The sequence below is a fragment of the Rhinopithecus roxellana genome, chromosome 21 (genome assembly GCF_007565055.1).
Source record: "Rhinopithecus roxellana isolate Shanxi Qingling chromosome 21, ASM756505v1, whole genome shotgun sequence".
Classification (NCBI taxonomy): domain Eukaryota; kingdom Metazoa; phylum Chordata; class Mammalia; order Primates; family Cercopithecidae; genus Rhinopithecus; species Rhinopithecus roxellana.
This window is the reverse complement of record NC_044569.1, coordinates 48,061,926-48,085,128: the sequence shown is the minus strand read 5'-3', so window position 1 is coordinate 48,085,128 and position 23,203 is coordinate 48,061,926. Positions and strand designations below refer to the sequence as shown.

The 23,203-nt window shown below is 50.8% G+C and overlaps 1 protein-coding gene across 3 annotated transcripts in view; it reads right to left on the bottom strand.

The window, feature by feature from the left end:
- Positions 1–23,203, bottom strand: part of MYO5B (myosin VB) — a 387,050-nt gene that overhangs the window by 16,719 nt on the left and 347,128 nt on the right. Inside the window, exons 28-34 of one of the 3 annotated variants that reach the window (XM_030925854.1) lie at positions 20,792–21,031; positions 19,877–19,977; positions 13,508–13,585; positions 10,164–10,362; positions 6,294–6,387; positions 3,900–4,043; positions 24–175 (exon numbers count right to left, since the gene is read on the bottom strand). In XM_030925854.1, coding sequence (XP_030781714.1) covers positions 24–175; positions 3,900–4,043; positions 6,294–6,387; positions 10,164–10,362; positions 13,508–13,585; positions 19,877–19,977; positions 20,792–21,031 — 1,008 coding nt within the window. The remainder of the gene's footprint in view (positions 1–23; positions 176–3,899; positions 4,044–6,293; positions 6,388–10,163; positions 10,363–13,507; positions 13,586–19,876; positions 19,978–20,791; positions 21,032–23,203) is intronic. The other 2 variants (XM_030925856.1, XM_030925855.1) reach the window with 2 other exon arrangements.

Here is a 23,203-nt window from a genome sequence, read left to right as displayed (position 1 = left end):
GACCTTCTGCAGGGGCTGCTTACTTTCAGGACTTTCTTAATGCCATTGATGGTGGAGGTCAGCAGGGAGTGCACCTTGAGATCGTCGTTGGTGTAGTCCGCATGCCGGATGCACATGTAGAGGATATAGGCAGGGAGACAGGGCACTGCGCCCGACAGCATCTGGGGCTTCAAGTCTAAGGGCAATGACAGCAGCAAGTGGCAAGAGTTAGATCTATGGGGAACAGTGGAGGCTGTCAGAATCCTCATCTGAATAGAGATGTTTTCAGTATTCCCCCATAGCTCATCTAGGAATAGATGTCTCAAAGAGGATTGGGAGAGAAGCCACCCAGGGTACCCGAACTCCCGAGCCTACCTACCAGTAGTTTTAGACACTGTGGTTAGAAACACAAACAAAACTACATTCCTAATTATTTGCACTACAACACTGAAACAGGCTTCTGCCTCAGCCTAACGACAGGGAGGAAAAGTGCCTGCAAGTTACATAGATGCCTTTGTCCGCAACCAACAGGAGTCCATGGCAAGAGGAAGGCTGAGGACAGGACCTAGCTCCCACACGGGGGCAGGAACTCCTGATTTGTGGGCACCACCACTTCCAGAAGGCAAGGGCTGGCTCCAGAATTAGACAAATTGTATGTTCCCAAAGACAGGGCCAGCCTGCTGAGGGCTGGGGAGGCTGGAACAACCTCTAGCCCATCAGTTCAGGAACAAATTATCCAGCCATACTTGCCCAGCCTCATAGCCAAATAGATCAGGCAGGACCCCCTCCCCAACCTCAGTGCCACTGCTCGGCATGCATCTCTCCAGCCGCTATCCTACTTCCCCCAACTGCTCTCCTCTGTATCCCACCGATACAGCCTGGGCAAGGGCTGCTCTGGCTGGACTGGAAGGGCCTTGTGAGTCCCCGCATTAACTGCAGACTCAGCCTTTTGGCCCTTTCTTGCAAAAGGCTCTGGAGGGACAGGAAGCAGCTGTCGACCATTTTCTATTTCAGACCATGCCAGGAGAGCCAGGCTTAAGGCAACAAGTGGTGGTAGGAGGCCAGAGAACTGGGGGGAAGGCCTGGTGCAAAGGCAAGATGACAGGTGAGAACGGGGCAGGAGCCCAAGGCCCCAGGGGTCTCACCATAGCTCTGCACTGTATCTCCAGCCCTTGTTCTTTACACTCATACCCTCCCAAACAAGGCCTCATGAGCCACCTCTAGGCTCAGAATGGCAATGAAGGGAGGCCACCTCCCTCCCACCTGCAGGTGGGCAGTATCCTTGCAAACCTTCTACCAGGCTGGTCCTGGGCTGGGCTGTGCTGCCAGCAGCTCCAGTTGGTACTTGGGTTACACCATCCCTGCTCCAATGCCTCCATCTAGTTAAATGCCAACTGTAGGCCATAATACTCTTGAGTACATGGTTGACATTTGGGTATTTTATAGGTCCAACAATGGCTGTGGATTGGCCATTGGCTCTAATTAGAATGCCAGTCACATTTGTCCAGGAAAATGTATTTTGTAGGCCTAGACTTTCAATCCATAACTTCTTACTTCAAGCCCGATCCATGTGCAGATTGCAAACAACTTGTCCTGCCTTGGAATGTTCTACTGTGATTGAATTAAGCTTGTTTGGGCTCCCCAGCTAAATGTTAGCATCTTGGGGAACAGGGACAATGACACTAGTTTCATTTCTCCTCCACAGCAACTGGCCAGTGCCAGGTACCTAACAGGTAAGTGGTTGGTGGTCAAGTTTTGGCATTCGTTTGGATGGGGTATTCTGGAGGGAAGACGACTGCGGGATTTTCCTAGGCAGCTCAGCAGGAGATGACCTTTCCTGGGGCCACCTGAGCAAGGGTCCTCTCATGCTGATGGCAGGGCTTTCTGTAAAAACCCTGGCAAATGGCAGGAGGGAGCCACCTGTCTGACACAAGCAGCCTTATTTATTGAAAGTTTCATTCACCAGAGATGAAAGGTTTGTTCCTAATTGTGTTTGAACAAGATGCAGTCTGTTTAAGGAAGTTTAAGATAAACTTAGGTCACATTTAATTGCTGGACAACTGTAGGGAGATTAAGCTTTATAAAAGAGCAAAATAAGAAGCGGGCTAGTAAAAACACACAAAGCAAACAGCTGGAGCAAATCAGTTCAAGGCAGACGCCACAATCCGTTCTTCCTGGGTCCCTCGGTCCTAGGCAGTGCTCAGCAGAGTCCAACTTCACTTTTACGTAAGTTTCTCTAAAATGATGCTCGCCTCTCATTTGAACTTTAAATATTCCTGCAAAAGCTACCACTCTGAAATCCTCACATTTGAGAAGGGTTCTGCAGTTTGAACACAGCACTTTCGCCTTTGTCATACTTCACAGCATGGGGCAGGCAGGTCAGTGTCATCACCCCCATTGCACTAAGGCGCCATGGAGAAGGGAGCTGCTGGCTCAGGGTCCAGATGATCAGACCACCAAAGGTTTCTCCTTTTTCACACAGGACTCTCTCCTCTAAGACTCTTCCTGGCTCTGCAGGGGATTGCAGGACTGGGTTGGTACAGAGCAGGGAGGTGGCCTGTTGCAGCCAGATGGGGCACAAGACTGGAGAGGAGGGAGCTGGTATGACCAGCAAAGCAGCACTGGGCACAAACCTGAGCAAGCTGCACAGGTGACATAGACTCCCTTCTGGCCCTTGCTGAGCAGCCAAGAGGGACTCAGACAGGCGGCGGGGGGTCCTCTTTTCATAGAGAAAACCTCGCCCTCTTGGCAGCTAGTGTGGAAAGTCTTTCAGTTCTAGGAGCCCAGCTGGGGAAGGGATTCTGAGCAGTGGCTCTCACAGCTGCCTGGTGGCCCTAGGGAGCACATGGGGCTGGGGGGTAGGCAGGCCAGCCCTGATTCAGCCACATGCCTGGATGAGAAACTGCAGATGGTCACAGGGACAGTAAAAGCCAACCCTGATGAACTTTGACAGTGGGACCAGGGTGATCCCAGACAGACTGCACGAGCTCAGTGTTCCCCAGACTTTAATGAGCCTGTGTATATCACCTGGCATCTTGTTATGTGCCTTGCAATCCAGGAGGCCTGGCATGGAGCCCGAGATTCTGCATCTCTCACCCCTTCCCAGGTGATGCTGATGCTGCTGGTCCAGGGACCATGTGTGAGCAATGAAATATGACCTTTCATTCTCACAACTCCAAGCCAGCGGCATGATTCCCTTTCCTGTGCTCTACACAAGAACATGGGTGAGTAGCACCGCCATGGCCATGTATGACTAGTTAGGAAAGAAGCCAGGTCTGAACACAGCCCATGTGATTCCAGAGACCACACCCACATGTGCTGTACCACACAGCACTTTAAACTATAAAGTCCTAACCAAACAGAAGGAATCTGAATCCTTGATCCACTGCTTCCCAGCTGTGTGACCTGGGCAAGTCACTAGAGTGAATCTCTGTTTCCTTCAGTGTCAAATGAGAAGGCAGCAGTTCTGACTTAAAGGGAGGTTGTGAGGATTAAATGGGGATGAGGGTGATGTGCCTGGCAGAGGACCTGGCAACTGGATGTGCTCCAAAAGCATGAGCTGCCATCATTGCCCAAGCACTGTGGCCCATACAGAGCTGCACCAAGGAAACGGGGCTGTGGCTGCTGCTAAGGAAAAGCATGTGGGTGGCTCCCCTCCCACTTCCATCCTATGGGCAGAACAAAGCAGCGGTGGGTCTTGCCATCAAGAATAGCAGCTGGAGACAGCAGGAGCTGGGGGGAGGATGAGAGTGGGTGTGGGGAGAGGAAGATGGGGGTGGGCACAAGGGCAAGCAGGAGACAGAGGGTGGGGGCTATGCAGGAGGTAGAGGAAGGGGTGCAGGGGTTATGCTGGGGATGGAGATGGGAGTGGGGGCAGAAGGAAGGGACAGGCAGCATGGGGTGGCACAGAGGGTCCTGACCTGTCACCAGGTTCCGGATGAGGAGGGCCTCGTCCTCTTTGTGGTACTCCAGCATGCCCTGAAAATCCTTCTCTTTCCGCTGGACTGTGACCTGCCTGTTGAGCTCATGGCGCTTCCTCTCACTCTGGGCCAATGCCTGGGCAGCTGAGCAGGAAAGAAAACAAGAAGCATGGATGAGACTTCCAGCTGTAGGCCTGAGGGTAGCGGGCATCTCTGGTGGGGAGAGGATGGGACCTGGGGCAGGGGAAGGGGCATCTCTGGCAGGTGGAGGATGGGACCTGGGGTACGGGGCATTCTGGGTTCTCCGTTCTCCGAGCTCCCAATCTCTTTGTGGGGTCTGTTCCTGCAGCCAGAGCCACACCCCAAGTGTAAGTAAGGAGCTCAGCATCCAGCACTGGGGTCCACACTCTGGACAGGGGAGAGGAAAAATCCAAAAAGGCAGCAGGCAGGTTTCAGACCAGAGAAAATCTGTGAAGGATGCAAACCAGCATGGTCTCTCACCGCTCCTGCACAGCTGTTTCTCTTTCCTTCCTGACTTGTGAGGAAAGGGGATACTGTTTTTCTGGGAAGAGCTTGGCCTCGACCTGGCCCACTACACTCAGTTCCCTGTGTATGGCCACCATGCAGTCATCATGACGCAGCCGCAGGGCAAACCCAGGTGTTCAGGACAAGGCCTGGGCACTGTCTGTGACCTGTGGGCAGTGGATTAGGGTGGTGATGGTGATAGTAAGGACACATCCTCAGCCTCTAAATGCAGGTTCAGGTTTAGGAAGCTGCCACGTGCAGTCTTTGCAACTGCATATGATGGTGACTATTTGGGAAGAGTTTCGGTGGCAGGGTTGAGGGTATAAAGGCCTGGTCAACCCTCACACAGGCCTCTCCTCAGCCTCACACCATGGTGGAGGGACAGTGGGCATCCACAGAATTATCCCCAAACGCATCTCAGTGCTGACTGCACACGGGGCACTGTCCTAAGCGTGGGAACACACACAACGGCATGCTCAATCTGTCCCTGGCCAGCTGAGCTAAAGAGACACATCTGTAAGTTCACGTGGAAACACTATGACACAGCTCAGTCAGGCACCAAGCCAGGAGTATGTGATGTGGGTGCTGGTGGTGGTGGGCTGGAAGGACCCCACAGACGAGGTGGGATGAAGGGTGGGCGAGACTCTCACATCCAGGTTCAAAGGGGCTGATCCACTGGGAGAGGACCAATGGAAGAGGAGCAGGGCGAGTGACACCCAGGGTGGGAGGGTGCTCCATGAACTCTGAGTGGCTGGAGGGAGGCTCTGAGTGGAGGTGGGGGAGAGTGTGAGAGGATGAAGGCTGGCAGACAAGGGCTGAGATTTCATTCTGCAGGCAATAAGGCGATGGCAAAGGCTAGACAGTGCTATGAAAAAACAGGACTGGGAAGCTACTAAGCAATCTGGCAACAGGGGACAAGAACTGGACACAGGTAGGGGCAGACACAGAGAAACATCAGAAGAGAGGGAGTGATAGGTCTTCAGGAGTAAGCAAAGCTTGAAGCCAAGAGACTAGGAGAATGAGAACTGGAGGAATAGCAAATGAGAAATCCCAAGTTGGTGGGCACATGGGCAGGTATGAAGAGATGTGTCCCCCTGGATAGAGATCACAGACATCCCTGCCCTCTAAGAGCTTCCAGTCTAGAGGAGCAGGAGATTAAACAGGTAAAATGACACCTGTGATCAGGGCTGTGCTCGACATGCACGTGGGGTCAGGACTGTCTAAGACGAGACTCAAGCCCTGGGCATGTGGCTCCCGAGCTGAGGGTGGAAAGATGCGGAGGGGTATCTGAGCTGAGGGTGGAAGGATGCGGAGGGGTAATCCAAGCAGTGAGGGGCTGAAAGACGGTTCCAAGCAGGGTGACATATGCAAAGAATGACACAGTGAGATTTGCAGCAGGGAGTCAGAGGGAGAGAACATTCTAGGTCTTTCTGGAAGAGTTATTTAAAGTTCTACCTGAAGATCCCAGATTGGAAGTTTAATTCTGACATCCCACAGCACGGAGTGAGGACCTTGGGGTCTAGGTCTTTGTGTTACACAGCATTCTTTCACATCAGTCTTGCCTCCCAACTTCAAGCCGTTTGAGCCCACGGACCACCAGGTCACCTCTGCGTTCCCAAATCCTCTAGCCCTGCAGAGCCTTGCTCAGAGTAAGCACCCAAACTGGCTGAATTCAACTGTCTTTTGTCCATATTCTGGCAACTGCAGCTGTGTAAACTCATGGGATCTGACTTCTATCGTGTGGCTGGACTAGGTAGAGCCACCAAGAAATCAGTGAAGTAGGAAGAATGTGCAGAGGGCAGGGAGCTCACACCCACAGGCGTGGCCCAGTGTACCTCTGCTTCAGAAAACACACTCACACCCCTCTACCTTCTAGGTCCTGGGCTTTCTTCATGTAAATCTTCAGTTGCTTTTTGAGCTTCCTCTCATTCTTTTCCAGCTTTTCTACCAGTTCTTTAAGGTCCTGGAAGTAGAGGAAGCAGTGTGAGAACAGACATCAGCCAGGCCTGGGATGGTGGGGGTAAAATCCTGCTTGGAGTAGAGGTGACCAGTGCGGCCCGTGGGCAGCCGTTGGAAATGCACCAGTCAGGGACGCTGCTTGAAGAGCTGCTCCTCACAGGCTGTTGCCACCTGCTCTGGAACTCAGGAAGTGGGAGATGATGAGTCAGAGTCCATTCTCTCAGTAACGACACAGTGAGACTCCTCCCAGGTCAGGCTCTCTGGTGCCTTGCTGAATCCCAAGCCTCCCCAAGCCAAGCCTCCTCCGGTTGCCATGCCAACCCCCCAGGAGACATACTCAGCCTGGGAGTCCCAGGGTGGGGCCGGCGGCACCCTGGGAAGGAATGGACAGGTGGAGGAGTGAGAATGCAGGGGCGGGGAGGTGGGAAGAGCAAGAGGGCAAGTGGGATTATCCAGGGCCCAGAGGCAAAACAGGACACTGCTGTGGCCCCAGTCCCTAGCAGCTGTTGCCACTGGAAGCCCATCAGCCCACTGAGACCTAGGACAGCAAGGCGCTGGGGGAGGAGTTTGCTGTCATTAATGTCACCTCCATCCCAGCTGAGCAGTGGTCCTCTGTGGCCAGGGACACAAAGAGGAGAAGAGGAGCCCTGCACCATCACCATTAGAGCTGCCCTTAGCAACTAGAGAGTGACAGGAAGACATAAGCGAGTGTTCCATGGTGGAGCCTCTACAAACACGTTGGGTGACTTTTTAAGATCAGCCTGTTGACAGGAGTTGGTCCAGTTCCAGGGCTGTGGCCATCCCAAGCTATACACCTAGTTATAGATGTTGTTAGGGACTTTATTCATCTTGATAAAGAAGCAAATCTTTAAGAATGCGTCTTGAGACATCTAAAAACCCAGCTTAAATGACAGGAGAGGCAGCAGAGAGTAAAACCTCAGTCAGTGACCTAAGAGCGGCCTCTGTGTGAGAGGGTAGTTGGTAGAAAGGACCCAAGTGTCTGGAGAAACTTGAGCCAGGATTCTCTGTGGCTACCGAAGGTCTCCTGTGAACCCCGAGTTCTACTCAGACTCCGTCTCCCCCGTTAGGTGCCTTCCCAAGCAGCACCAAAGCATGTGACAGCCCTGGCTCCCCGGTTCCGCTGAACTGCCACCCCTGCCTCGTGCTCATATAACCCTGTCCAGATCCAACCCCACTGGATCCTCAGCTACGGCTCTGACTCTTGCAAAGGATTAACCAACACGTGGGGCCACACGACTTGGCCAGCCCAGTGAATGGGGAGCCCAGGGCTGCTCCAGACCGGATCAGGACTAGGACGCTGGTCCTATGACCGCCATCAGTCCAAAGCTCCTCTGTGCGACATTACCAAATCCACAAGATAAAGTATTTCTGATGTCTTTTCCACCATTACTTTGAAAAGCTTCACCACACCCTGGGAGGACTGACAACAAATGCGCTAACACCTATTCGCGGCATCTTATACACCAGATGCTTCAAGAAGGAAAGATTAATCCAGTGGCGAGGCTTTGACTCCTGTCTTCAAGAGCTCTGACATCTCAGTCAGCTTCTCAGGAAAGCCCAGAAAATCCAATACTCCTCCCGAAATACTCAAGCAGAGGGGATTGTAAGGATCCATGTCACTAATGGTGGCTTTGTGCTATGACATTCCTGGGTGTCCAACCCCCAATCCCCTACAAATCCCAGAAGGCTGAATTCCTTAACGTACTAAGGGGCATTATATAGAGCTATGCTTTCCAAACTTTGTAGGGTACTAGAACCACCTGGGAATCTTTAAAGCTTGAAATCAACAAATTTAGAACAAATAAAGGGAACACAGTGCTGGCCACAGTGGCTGTAAACTTGTGAAGACACCAAGGCCCAAAGTCCTAAAGCCTAAAATTACAAAAGCTTACAGAATAAATTCAATTCATAATGAATCTTGGAAATGAAAAATGAGTACACCTGAAGACGGCTCTAAACTTTTCAAGTTGCTACCAGGAAGGACAATCACATCCTCCCCTCCACACAGACACCTTCTGGACCACTCCAGCCTCAAGTCGCTTCCCCTGACTTCCCCTACACTCCCCCGGAGGCTGCCGAGCACCCTGTGCTGTGGTTAATTGTGTATACACGGTCTCCTCTCTGCCAGAGGTCAGTGCTTCACCAGCTGGCATACAGTAGGCAGGAATGCTTGCTGAGCCAGCAAACATACATCACCAACAGCCCCTGGAACCTGCCACGGCTGGCTCTCCTTAGCGGTCCCAGCCTCTGTCTGGGCAAACGAGGACCACCACATTCTGGAAGAAGTCTCTCAGCAGGCTGAAAGCTGGAGCCCTCCTTCTCCTCCTTGCCTGGCCAGCAGTACAGGCCCCTACTCATGCTCCAGGGTCACTACTCCAGCAGAGGGGCCCACTGCACTGTTTTCTTTTACTCTCATGGCCTCTTAAGGTAGGACTACCCATGACTTTTCATTCACTGACTCTCCTAAGTGTGGCCTTGGTAGCCCTGTGCTGGTGTGCCGTGAGCTGACACAGTACCTGCATGCTGCACAGCCTTCTTCATAAAATGGTTGTCCACTGCACTACTTGGTCAATGGCCCTCCAGGGAACACGGGCCACCAAATACATTTCCTAGGCTGCCTCCTCTACCTGGCAGAAGCTGGCCAGGTAGGTTTATTTAATATGGTGCATTTCTTTCTATAAAGCCACCAGGTAACACATGTATATGCAACAGAGAGTGACTTGCAGACAAAGAGAGGGAGAGAGAGGGAGGAAAGGAAGATCACGTGTATGTAAGTGCTATTCAGCTATGGGTCTGGGACCCCACTTTTCCTCTTGGGATCAACTGAACTGGCCACCCAACCACAGGTGATCTGGTTATAAGGGGAAGTGACAGCCATGGCTGTACTCCTGGACTAGATGCACTGTGGGCACATGAACATGCTGCACTCCGCAGGCACATTCAGCTCCAGAAAGTGATTGGCACTGCTGAGCCCCGCCCTCCGGCTGCCTTCACTTCTGTCTGGGTGCCTTGGTCCATGTTTTTCTTCTCCCTCCCCCTCTGCCAGTCTCCATGGTTTACATCCCCTTCATACCTTCTGTCTCAGCTCAAGCCTCACGTCCTCCCAAAAGCTCACCCCACCATTTATTCTCTTCCTGTAATACTCATTGTTAACTCAATGCAGAATCATGCTTTTAAAAACACTATCTACTTTCTCTTCTTTATTACATGCCTTGCTTCCCCTACTGACCAGTCTGCAAGCTCTCACAGGACAAGGCCCTCTTCCATTTCTCTGGCATCTGCTGGGGCTCCTTTGGTGACTGTCTGCAAAGAGGCTCCCAACAATTTCTTCCACTACTCCTCCCCTCAAGAAGTCGAATCTCTCCCTCATCATATCTGGTTTAGCCATGAGACTGGTTTTGATCAATGGGCAGAAGCAACAGTTAGTTCTGGGACTGAGCCTTAAGGGGTCCTACTGTTCCTGCTTTCATCCTCTTGGAAGCCAGCTGCCAGGTAAAGCAGCTCAGTTAGACCAGTGAAATCTGGCAAGAAGGCAGGTGAGGCCACCCAGCCAACACCAAGGCCCCAGATATATGAGTGTGGCTGTCTGAGATCTTTCAGCTCCAGTGAAGGGGTCTTGACTGGAGACTTCTAGAATCTCTGTTCTTACTATAGGGCCAAGGGTCATGAACCTTGTCAGTTTTGCCAAAGGCAACCCCTGAACGTGACTTCCAGAACGTGACTTCCCAAAGCTGGGGTCCACTAGACATGGCTACCCACCAGATTCTCATTGGTCAGCCGGGATATCTCCTGCTGGATGCCGAATTCCACCTGGGCCTCCGGGGAGAGCAGTAGCGTCTGGCAGAAGGTCTGCTGCTGTTTGTCCATCTCTTCCTTCAGGGCCTCGAGCTGGGACTTGAGATGCTCCACCTCCTCCTCATGCTCCAGGCTCTGGGCCTGCAGCTGAGCCTCCAGCAGCCTGTGTCAGGGAGAGGACAGGTGAGCATGTGGCCCAGGCCAGGGCCCCCATGTGAGGGGACACAGGCAGAAACACAGCAGGGGAGCAGCCAAGCACACAGCAGCAGCAGGAGACAGATGCCATGGGGACCATGAGGCAAGCAGGCCAAACTGCCTTCCTCTCAGATGAAGGGAAACCAAGGCCAAAGGCACGTCTCATCCTAAGCCTTTTTCTCAACCCTTGTTCCTCATTCTGTGAGCACAGTTTAGCGGTTTGGGACTGAAAGATTACCTCCCTGTCAAAATGTCCATCAACAGAAACACATTTCTTAAAGCATCTTTTAAATAAAAACATCTACATCTGCCCCAAAGTTCACAAGAACCTCCTTCTTAAGATTAAACTCTGGCAAAACTGAACTAATTATATTATTCACATATTTTCCCTGTGGCAAATTCTCCACAAGTTTTAGAAAGGCAAAATATTAGCCCCTTTCATTTTTATCTTTACCATTATTACTAGCCCCATTTTATTTTATACATACAATTATTACATATACAATTTTTATACACAAGTTTCCTCCACCCAAAGATGAAAACTAAGACTATTTGAAAATGATCTTGGGGAAGGTGTAAGATCAGCTGGTGTCATGACAAGAAGCAGAGAGACCTAGCGATCTCACGAAGATTGAGGAGAAGTCTCATAACACTCTGGGTCAAAAGGCCCAAGACCAGGAGGTGCCAGTTACCTGGGCAATGCTCCCATCATAATAGAAGGCAAGAGATTAATAAAGGCTCATAGGCAGCCTCATCTTCAGGAAGTTAGATGCTAATATGACCATGATGCTGTCATTCTTGGACTTAGTTACTTAAACCAGCTTTCTGATTCAGTGTAGCAGGTTTCATATGGAAAAAAGCTAGGGTGCTGGGGGAGAGGTATTGTAAAGAGCTTCTAGACATGGTTACATGGAAAAAATCCACCCCAGTGTCTTCCAGGGACGCAAATAACGATTATGTCCAAGGTTAGGCACACAGGTAGGAACCAGGTTGTGCCCAGGGGACAGCTATTAGAGGCCATGGCTACCCTGGAGGAAGGCGCCATGTTTTTTACAGTTCTGATGGTTTGGGAGTGAGAATTGCCATAAGAGAGGTAAGACCATGTCTACAAGGGAGCAAGAGAGAGAGAGAAGTCTACACTGTTGATAGAAGCAACCACATTTTATGTAGCTGAGTCAGCCCCATAGCAGCACTGGATGCAACACCTGACTCCCAGTGGCTCCTCAACAAAGTTACATGAATGAAGAAGTGATTGAGAAAATCACTCATTCACTACAGGTGATATTACCTATTACCAAAGAAATACAACGTGAGATTTTTGGAGGATAATTGGGTAATTAAATCAGGATTTTAAATGAAATACAGCATTTAGATAATATCAAATATTGGCTATAGTAAGCACATTAAAAGTGGTCACCAATAAGTTATACATATAATGAGAGAGTACAGACACTGTCGGGTTCTAGGCGAGCTGCCCTGAGGATTTCTCTCCTGCCATGTGCGGCACGTTCGCTGTTCATGTCTTATTCTCCAGGTAGACTGTAGCTGAGTGACTCAGCCAGGGTTCCATTCCTACTGAAACATTAGGCTAGCCACCTCATCATGCAGGTGAGAAAACCAAGGCCAAAAGAGCTTTGAGGGCATGACCAGTGGCAGGGCTGATTCTAGAAACCAGGACTCTTGATTCATAGGTCTGTACTTTATTAATGCATTCAGTTGCTGATTCATGAAACCACATCTGGTCTGCTGATGGAGAGGCACGAGGAATCACCTGGTTTCATACAAGGGTCCTTCCTCCAATAAAACAAACTTCTTGGTGGGACAAAAATCTGATCTTACTGAATAATAAGCATGATAGTAATAGAAGTAGCAGCTAATATTTGTTATTCCATGGTTACATATCAGGCTTGTGCAAAGTACTTCACCTGTATTAACCTTATTCCTTATAATGCCCCATGAGGAAGGTCCTATTCCATTCACAAGGAAACAGACCCACTATGTCACCTTGCTCACCGATTGTGGGGCCACATCTGAACCCAAAGAAACACTACCCTGTGAATCAGCTGAGTAAACTTTCTTTTTCCAAGAAGAGATGCTCTTGATGCAAAGGTACCTCTACTACATCCTCAGCAGGCAGCAAGGAGAAGCAGCCTGAGGGCTTCTGGCTCCTGTTTCGCCACCACCTGGCTGAGGGAGCTGGGCCCAGCACTCATGCCACCTCGCAGAGTCCCGGTTTCCTTTCTGGAAAACGAGCTCAGTGACCACCAGTTCATCTCTTGTTGAAAGGCTCCAATGGGCAAAGCTATGCCACAGCTCTTAAAAGCCACTTGCAGTCAATGGGCCCATGGTGTGACCATCACATGATATCCTTTTGGTGCATGCCTACCCTGTCTAGCTAAGCTGCTCGCCCACTCCTGAGGGCCAGTGGCTTTCAGGCACAGACTCTGATATCAGATGGAACCAGGTTCAAATTCTGGATTTTCTGCTTCACCAACAATTTCCTTAAACCCTTCAGGCTTCAGTGTCCCTACCCCACGAGGGTGCTGTGAGGCCAGACGTCAAGGCGCATGCACTGCACTTGGCTGCCATCAGCTCCAGGGAGTCCCAGAGATCAGGACCAGCACACGTACTGATGGCAGGCTCTGGGGGGCACAGGTTGCATTTGGAGCACAGCCAGCAGCACAGATCAGGCAGACATTTTTGGCTGATCCTGCAGAGTTGGGAGGACCAATATGTAGTGTGGAGGCAGCACAGGCTCAGGATCCCCCAGAGGTATGCTTCTTTCTCAGCCTTGTTCTAAAGAGCTGCGTGCCTGCTGCCACGTGACCTCCCACACTTGTCTCTTTCTTCACCTATAGAACAAGTGGGCTGGACCATGTGGTTCCTGAGGTCCACTAAATGCTATCACCTTGACCCAAACAACCAGCCATCCTCAACCACATCTGCACAGCCTGGGCACGGCGACAGATGGTCAACCACAGGGGCTACCAGCCAGACTGCACGCCAACCATTCCCCGTGCCCTCGTACCCACTCTAGCTGAAAAACGGTTAAGCAGAGACATGAGCAGGCACAACGGACAAAGCAGACACAGGAAGAAAGGAATATGTTCCACCTGGCGACTTGCTTTAGGCCTTGGTAGGCCAAGCCGAGTTCTCCATCTTCATTTAAATATCCCCAATCCTCAGTCTTGCTAGAAACAAAGGACAGAAAAACAGGGTGTCCAGTGTAGAGGGAAGAGACAGGCAGGCAGGGAGTCCTCGAAAGTGAGGAGATTCTACCCAAGGTTTGGAAATTTAAAAAAGGCAAGGCTCAAGAACTCCCATTTTCCCTTCGTCCTCTCCTGTCACCTGCAAACAGCATCTCTCCCCGAAGTCCTCTGGTTTCTGGTACTGTCTGGAAGTGGGCTCAGGTGGTCTCATGCGGGGCCTGCTAATAACCCCAGGTAGGAAAGCATGCTGCCCCAGAGACAGCAGAGGGCCAACTTGTTCGGCAGCTCTGTAAATGGCAGCAAGGCAGCAGTGAGGGTAGAGTAGAAGCATTCACATAGCCTCACACATGGTGCTTCCCTCAATCAGACTGATTCAGACAAGAACAGGGAGAGATGTCAAAAGGGATGGGAGGAGAGGACCCTATGTGTGTGTGGAGGAGGCTGCAAGCAATGAGCAGGCTCTGGTTTTGCATCCTGCAGAGCAGCATGGGAAGCCCCTGGGGGACTTCAGCCTCAACCAGGGTAAGGAAGGAGACTGCAGACACTACCTGCTTTTCAATGCAGATCTTTCTGAGACTCCTTAAGCACACAAAAGTATTAACTAATCTTAACTCCAGCTCTCCTTGCAGGGTCTTTCTCAAATAGCTAAAACAAGTTTTGTGATGCCCTAGATGAGAACTGAATGATGTCTCCCCTTGACCTTGGGACTGGGGTATGTTACCACTTTTAGTCAATTTGGGAAAGCAGGACTCCTTACCCCTCCACATGCAAACTCTTTTGCTGTCTCCAAGTCACCCAGTGTCTGCCCCATGCCAGCAAGGGCAGCCCCTGGAGGTCAGGTGTGTCCGATGTTCCACCTACACCTATGTCCTCACCTCACACAGCCCTGGGCACACAGAGATACTCAAGGGCCAGCAGGGTTGGGTGGAGGAGGGCAGGTAGGGGCCTGCTGCCCCCAGCAGGACTCTGTCCCACCTCCCTGCTCCTAACAGCCTCTGTTCCTGGAGTACTCCTCTTGCAGGCCAGATTCCAGCTTTCTACACAGGAATAATGGAGCAAGAACTGCATTCATACAGCCCCAAATGAGGACGCATAATCCCCTCATCCTCATTCCCGAGGGGCAAACCATCTGTAAACCAAAAGTAAAATCGTAAGGCCCCCCACCATCTGAAGGGACTTCCTCCTCAGACAGGGCTCTTTTAACGTTTAACCCTAGAGACTGTTTCAGGCCATGATAGGAAGTGGGGGTCGGGCATGCCTCATTATACCTCTCCATCATTAACATCAACACGGACTTTAACAAATCCCAAACTCATAACTCAGCATCATCCCTTCTCAGGTGTTAGTGCCTGCATTTTACTAGGGCCTTTCATGGCTGGTGCTTTAACCCAAAGGCACAGCTCCCTAGAGGACTGTAGGCACCACTGCAGTGATTCTTGGGGAGGCCAGAAGCAGAGAGCATCAGCGCTGAAAGGGAGAAAGTGCAGGGATCCTGGGCTCCACCCACCTTCTTCTCCACACTAGAGAAACACTGACTCCTGTGCCAGGACCCAGCATCTCCAGACCTTGCACTAAAGCTCCTTTCCAGCCTCCGGCTCTCCAACCCCCCAGGGAGGGGCTGCTGGGGCCCTGTCTCAAAGGGTCACCTCACCTCTGTCGTCCCCATAGAGCTACAGACTGCAGAGCTCTCTAGGGTGGGGCACGCGAAGCTGACTCACACAACAAGGAAGTTAGCGTTAATGCCCAGGCCACCAGCCTCACAGGGCCACACTCCCGGAATTCTTAATTCTGTAACAAGCCAGACACTATGGACAAAGGTAAAAGTAGAGAACTGTGCAGCCCAGGTAGCCCACAGTGCTCAGGAAATCAGACACACGAGTAAATTAAAAACCAGTCAACCAACTTGCCTCAGCCATTGGTTCCCAGAGGAGAGAACCCCTGGAGGAGATCCTCCAGCTCCACTTAGGCCACTATGGGCCAATTTCAGGGAGGGAGCGCCACTTCCTGGTGGGAGAAGAAAAAACCCAAACTACTTGGCTCGGGATTTTTTGTTGAAAAGGTAAGTGCCTGATATCAATTAATAAATCTACAAATATTTACAGAGAGGCCACTGTGCCACACAGAGATAAGTTAACTCTCTGCAGTCGGTTCCCAGCCACAGGAGGCAGTGAGGCTCGGCATCCAGGAAACTGGCTGGAGAACCTAGCAGCCCAGGGCAACTCCCAGCCCCACCTATAATGAGCCTGTGGCCCAGGCTAATCACCTCCACGCCCTGGGCCTCTTTCTTTATGGGTAAAGTGAAAGCAACCCACTGAATTATCGCAAAGGTTTCTTCCAGATCTTTAATTATTAACCTTATGCAAAGGTTTCTTCCAGATCTTATAGAAGACAAGACAAGGCCTAGAATAATCTTTGCCTCTGTGAAGATATTGAAAAACAGGATCTGCCAACCATGGCCCTGACACAGCTAAGAACCTGCCTCCCTGGGGAAACAGACAAGGTTCCTGCCAGCTCAGAGATGGTCGGTTTCCCAGTCCTAAAAAGCCCCCTGTGTGCTCCACAGATAGCCTATCTTCTTTAGTTCATAGCCAAGCTTTCTATTCAACCTCCTAGCCTATTCCCGGGGACCTCTGGGAAATGGAAGGCACACCCCAAATGCCAGGAACAGCAGAGAAACATCTGAGGCCCTAGGCCTGGCCACATGAGGGTGAATGGTTTACGGATCGACACCACCCAGCCACGAAATTACAGGAGACCCAAACTGGGCTGCTGACTCAGGACCAGCAGAACTTTGGGAAACATAAGGAAATGATCACCTCCCAGAAAAAACCCAAGAGCTCTTAGCTAGGACTGGTTAAAGCTGGGCCCTCTGGGGGAGGAGCTGGGCAGAAGTCAGCTCTTCCTGCCTTCTTTGCCATTCTGAGCAAGGCAGCCCACAGCAGCTGAGGCTCAAGGTCAAATGAGCTAACAGCTCCAAGCAAATCTTGAGACTGTACACAGTTCCCTGTCAAACACAGTCTCCACTGCCCTGGACAGGCCCATGGTGTGTGGATGGGGGGTGTGTGAATGATAACCCCAGTTGCATCTGACCAAGCCTAGGTGGCAAAGCCTGGAGGCCTCCTGTCTTGCCGGGGACCTGCTGGGTGGAGAGGAGCTGCTGGGAGGTTTTCTGGGACATCAGGAACGCAGCAGTCTCACTTTGGAGTTCTACACTCTTGGTAAGGCTTGGGTAGAAGTGGACAGGAATCAAAGAAGCACTGTTCTTGGAGCCAGACCAGAGCCCTGGCCACACTCCTGCCCCTATCTAGCTCTGTGACTTTAAGTGTTCGCCCAAGGTGAGGCTGGTCTGAGGGCAGCAGCAACTTGTGCCTTCCTAACCCACTTCCCCATCCTCCTCCCATAGACAGCCCTGAAAAGAAGACAAACTGCCCAGCACCCAGCTCATGTTCACAGCCCTCTTGCCCCTTCGTCTTCCTATATATAAAATGGTGATAATGATGTTGGTGTCTCTTAGTTCCCAGAGGAATAAAAGGAGAAAGCTCTGTGGAAGCAGAAGTGCCACCTGCATTCCTGCAGCTCCTCTCAGAGCAGACCCTCGACAATGGCTTCTCTCCCCAGAGTTCAAAACAAGGGAAAAGACACAGCTGTAGGGACCAAAACAAAACTCTATAAACTATGAAGGTTAGCAAGTGATCAAAGTTCTGAACTTGAGGATCATGACTGCTTAAAGGGGCTGTGACTGGGAATGTGACGGAAGGCCTCAGAAATCTAAGCAAAATTCAGCATATGAGTGTAACTTGTTCCAGGGAGAGGATACATGTCATCAAAATTCTAAATGGTCCCCCACAAATCACACAAGTGTAGATATAATTTATATTTAAACAGTATAACTCTCCATTACAGGAAAACGGTAGGAAAGGTAGAGCAGCTGTCTGTCTCCAAAGCACCCCAGTTGCCAGGGTGGCCCTCATGGTAATGGGAATCCCCTTGCTATGGGCTCCACGGAGCCCCAGTTGGGTCCCTGTTCCCTGCCAGCCTGCCTGGCAGCTCTCCTCCCTCAATGCTGGGATTTGGAGCAATCATGAACACTTCCCAAAACTCAGGCCAGCCTGGGAGAGGGGCAGACCCACCGAGGCCCCTTCCACAGCACCTGGTGCAGCACACACCGCGGAGCTGGCTCTTCAGGCCTCCGCTCCCCAGGGCAGCCGGCTCCTTTTCTGTACTTAACTCAGTTTCACAGGCTATTAGTTTCCTATTGTATGCCAGGCTTGCTGGGAACAGAATTATTTTAAGATATAATAAAAGCTATTCTTATTTTATCACCATCATTATTATTGCTGTAAAGGAAGACAAATCCAGGGTATTAAGCAGCCCCTGGGAAAACCTAAACTGGGATCTGGATCCCTGACAACCGCTAAATGAATAAAAGGGGCTGCCAACAGCGGCGGCTCTGAAGATCGGGAGATACGCATACCGCTTGTCAGATCAAGCACACGGTGCTTCTTCCTTTCTATTTTAATATCACCTGGGCTTTTTCTTATTCATCTCATTTCTTATCTTCAACCCAAGGTCATTAAAAATTACTAAATCTTGACTCCAGTTTTAGCACTGAGAGTCACCTGCATTCCTTCTCTCCCTCCTTTAGGGAAAAGAATTATACTTCTCTTGAAATACATTTAATTTCCTCCTGGAGCCTGCGACTTCTGATTACCTACTCAGTGGCCGGAAGCCGCCCCAGCCTGAGTCAGGCCTTCTGGATTCAACCTTGACTCAGGCACAGGCCCCCTCCGGGCCTCAGTCTCCTCCTCTGCAGAAGGAGGGACTGGATGAAAATATCTGGGAATCAAAGCACCAGAAGTCTTCAGTGACTCTGTGACATTCTTGCAAAAAACTTAAAAGTTGCACTCACAGTGCCACCTAGTGACATTTTTTGGAAATGTTTGCTGTTTTCACCAATTTTGAACAAATACTTAATGATCAGCATTCTACTAGTTGAGGTAAGACAGAAAGGTAGCCAGGGAAAAGACCAGCTCCATCTTTTTTTTTTTCTTTCTTCTTTTTCTTTTTTTTTTCTGAGACAGAGTTTCACTCTTGTTGCCCAGGCTGGAGTGCAATGGCATGATCCCAGCTCACTGCAACCTCTGCCTCCTGGGTTCAAGTGATTCTCCTGCCTCAGCCTCCCGAGTAGCTGGGATTACAGGCACCTGCCACTATGCCCGGCTAATTTTTATATTTTTAGTAGAGACAGAGTTTCACCACATTGGCCAGGCTGGTCTCAAACTCCTGACCTCAGGTGATTTGCCCATCTCGGCCTCCCAAAGTGCTTAGATTACAAGTGTGAGCCACCATGCTCGGTCAGCCAGCTCCATTTTTATAGGTGGCCAAAGGGGCATGAGGAAGCAGAGACGATAACAACGGTGATCACGGCAGTAACACACATCATGTGTGCACCACAGACAGGCACTGTCCTAAGTTCCTTACATGGATGATAGGAGCTCACCCCATCTTCCCCAAAGCCACAGAAGGAACGCTGCTATGGCTGTCCCAGTTCAGATGAGGTGACTGAGGCACCTATTGGTCATGCGACCACTACTAAATGGTGAGGAGTGGACTCCGCAGTGCGCCTTCTCACTCTGCCTTGGGGGTCTGCGTTCTGTCTGCTGACAATGCTTGGCCCTGTTGCCGCCCTCAGACAATCACTCTTGCTTGCCTTAACCCTGGCTCAGCTCATCTTCAAGGGGACAGTGGTTGCTAAACTCACATCCAGGGAGATCTCATTTTGGCTAAGACGGTTGAGGTGAAATGCTCCCATTCCACCTGAGTGCCCAGCTTGGGTTCCATCTGTTCTGAATGACAGAGGATGGGCCCCCAATGTGTGACACACATTGCATGCATGAGAAGGGCATTGCAGCAGATGGCTAAGCAGCCCTCCACTGTCAGTTAGCCAGCCCCCACCCCAGCTAGCTTCCTCTCAAGGAGAAAAGCTGTTCTCGGCCAGACCTTCCTATTCCACTCCTGTTATCCTCCCAGGGAAGCTCCCTGTTCCTAATCCTTTTCAGGGGACCTGGGCTCTAGATGCTGAGACTGTGTTGCTTGAGCCTTGCTGAGCTAACAGTAGGGCAGGGGACTGAGTCAGTCTTTCCGTGTCCTCTAATAAATAATTCTCTGATGCTCAGCACATGGTCATCACCTGAGGAAAACCCCAAACAGATTCGGCTGGGCAGGGCCCTTCTCTGTGGCCTTGTCCAGCACAGTTGACCACGGCAGCCTTACCTGTTTGTCTGGCAGACCCCATGATAGGCTTCAATGGCATCCTCCTGGTCAACATGCTTTTCACTGTTAGGCCAACTTGATCTGGCATTAATGTTCGGCTCCTAGAAATCCCCAGATTAAAAAAAATAACTCTGGTTAAACAATTGTCACAAAATGGCTTTATATACAAACAGGTATAAAAACGTGCCTTTGGGAAAAGACAAAGGCCTGGAAGAACAGAGATAACCACAATCAAACCCAGGCCAGGAACATGACTCCAAAAGGTCACCTTGGAAGAGACACAGAACGACGAGGCCAGGCTGAGACAGAGCTGCATGTGGGGCAGTGGGGGAAGATGGCCAGGAGGTGCCCCTGGGAGGAGAGAGCACCCAAGTCCAGAGCACACAGGCAGACCCTGGCTCGGCTGGAATCCTCCACACTCATCAGCACCTGCTTAACCCAGCCGTCCTGAGGCTCATGCCCAGAAGTGGCTCAGGCTTTTAGACCCCATGGAGTGACCCAAGTGGCCTCGGTCCCCATCCTCTGGCTCTAGTCTGTCCCAGGAAGTGAGAACATTAGGAAAACACAGTGAACAGAACTTGCCACCCTGGGGGAATGGGAGGGACCAAGGACTCTCTCCATTTCAGAAAGCAAACAGCAAGGGGTATGAGGTGAAAAGGCCACCCTGAGGTTACCTATTAAACGTCTTCATATTAACTTCAGAAGATTCTAGAAGCTTCTAGCTGCATCCCCCAGGGAAGGTCATGCTGACAGGGCAGCAAGTCTTTTGCTCTGCCTTTTTAGAGGAGACCCCACAGCGAGAGACTCTGCTCTTTCAGGTTTTAGACCCTCGTGGGTAAAGATATATTTAAAAAACACGAATTTATCACCTAGGGTCACCCCTCAGCAGTCCCACCGCGGGCCGCCTCTTGTTACCGCGTTCCTGCCGGCGAGTCGCCGCTGGTCGGCGCTCACGATCTGGGTCCTGAGGATGAGCACCTCCTCCTTGCGCACCTCGAGCTCCTCGTGGGCCAGCTTGAGCTGGTTCAGCAGGAGGCTGTAGCTGTCTGGGGAGCTGTGGCTGGAGTTATTCTGCATGGCTTGGTCGGCCACGGCTTTCCTCAGCTCATTCAGGTCATTCTTCAGCTTTTTGTTCTCTGACTCCAGCTCTTGCCTCTGGAAGACAGCCCAAGGGCCGCTGCCATTACTCCCTGCCCTAAGGCCCTCTCCCTGTGTGGGCCTCCCCTCCTCTCCTTCTTTTGTCCACTGGGAAACTTCCCTCTTTAAACGTTGAAACACATGGAAAGTTCTGACTGCCATCAGCAAGCAGTCAAAGCTGGAACCTGGATGTGAACTCATGACTTCAAGTCACAAGCGTGAAGCACCTGCACAATGCCTCAGGAGCGGCAGTTCCCCGAAGTGATTCAACAGTGTTCATGTTTCTAAACACGTTTGGCTGTGAAACTCCTCCTTGTGGAAATGCTGGGCTCACAATTTTAAATGACATATAGTAAACATAGGAATTCCTAGAATCCAAACATGTTCACATGCTTTGTGGCTTTCCAAGAAAAGGTACACAATGCAGGATTTCCTAACTTTATTTGCCCAGAGAACCCCTTGCTCCCCATTTTTCAGGGAGCATCATTTTTGTCCTGGACTAATGACTTGGAAGATACACCAGGGACATAGTTTTGTTGTTTTGGTCATATAGAAAGCCACCAACTGTCAATGTCAGCAGAGGAAAAATACCTACATACAGAATCGAATGTGCTATTGGAACTCAACTTTGGAACATTATATTTTCTGGGTAGTACATTTAACTTTGTGTTGGAGATGAAGTCTGATGATCACACACAAACTGCCAGCAGGACCCTGGGATATATGAGATTCAAAATTTCCCAAAGGAAACCCAAAGATGTGGATGAGTATGCATTGGTTGCATGTTTGTTACAGAGCCATAGCATGATGGAACTAGGAGACGGCTGGGGAGAATGAATCTCTTGATTTGCTGAGTGAGGAAGCTGAGCCCAGGGAGGGGAAGGCTCACAGCAAGTTTAGAGACTGACCTAGGACAGATGGCCAGGGCTCCCGACTCCTGGTCCAGGGCGCCCCCATGACTCCACCATATATGTGGTGATTTCCAGAAGATTTAGAACCATGCACAGAGATAGTAACTCTGCAGACATGATGAAGGCCCCCCAAAAAGGTGATTAATAATGATCATTGATGAGTCACCAAGTCTCTGGTGAATCTATTTACTAAGTTCAGAAGTTCAGAATCCCCTCAGCGCCTGGGTGATCTTCCGGCAGCCAAGGCCATCCTCAGGAGAGCCAGCGTCACATGCTAGAGGAACACTGGGTGTGGAGACAGCCCTCGGTCCCCTCCTGGCTCAAGGTGCACACTGCACAGTCCTGGAACCTTAGCCTCCTCAGGTGTGGCTTAAGGGAGTGAGAACAGCTGGTGGCTAAGGTTTCCTCCAACCTTGACAGGCCAGAACTGAGCTCAGTGACAGCTGTCAGCTGGGTGCCTGAGCTGACAGCCACCCCAGGCCCTACTCAGCTGTGAGATTGTGCCTCAAGACAAAGAGAGCCAGGTTGGGTGAAAGCTCTGGGTGTTTTTCAAGGATTTCTGCCCAGGGCACATCTGTGACATTTCTATTTATCCCATTCTCTAAACATTCCTGGATACCATCTCCCATAATCATACCCCACGGGTCCCCCACACATCACCTCTCCTTTCCACTCTCCTCTCTTCCCCCACAGGCTCATTACCATTTCCTCATCATCCTTTCTGGTCAACAGTGCCAAAAGAATATGCATGCTTTATTGTGGTAAAAAATATAACACACAAAATTAGCCATCTTACCTATTGCCAAAAGAATATGCATGCGTTATTGTGGTAAAAAATATAACACACAAAGTCTTGCTCTGTCGCCCAGGCTGGAGTGCAGTGGCGAGATCTCGGCTCACTGCAAGCTCCGTCTCCTGGGTTCACGCCATTCTCCTGCCTCAGCCTCCCGAGTAGCTGGAACTACAGGCGGGCACCACCACGCCTGGCTTTTTTTTTTTTTTCTTTTTTTGTATTTCTAGTAGAGATGGGGTTTCACCATGTTAGCCAGGATGGTCTCCATCTCCTGACCTCATGATCCACCCGCCTTGGCCTCCCAAAGTGCTGGGATTACAGGTGTGAGCCACGCGCCCGGCCCCATCTTACCTATTTTTACGTGCACAGTTCAGTGACATTAAGTCCATTTATGTTGTGCAACCATCCGCACCATCCATCTCCAGAACTTTTTCACCTTTCCCAGCTGAAACTCTGTCCCCATGAACTCCCTATCCCCGCTCCTCA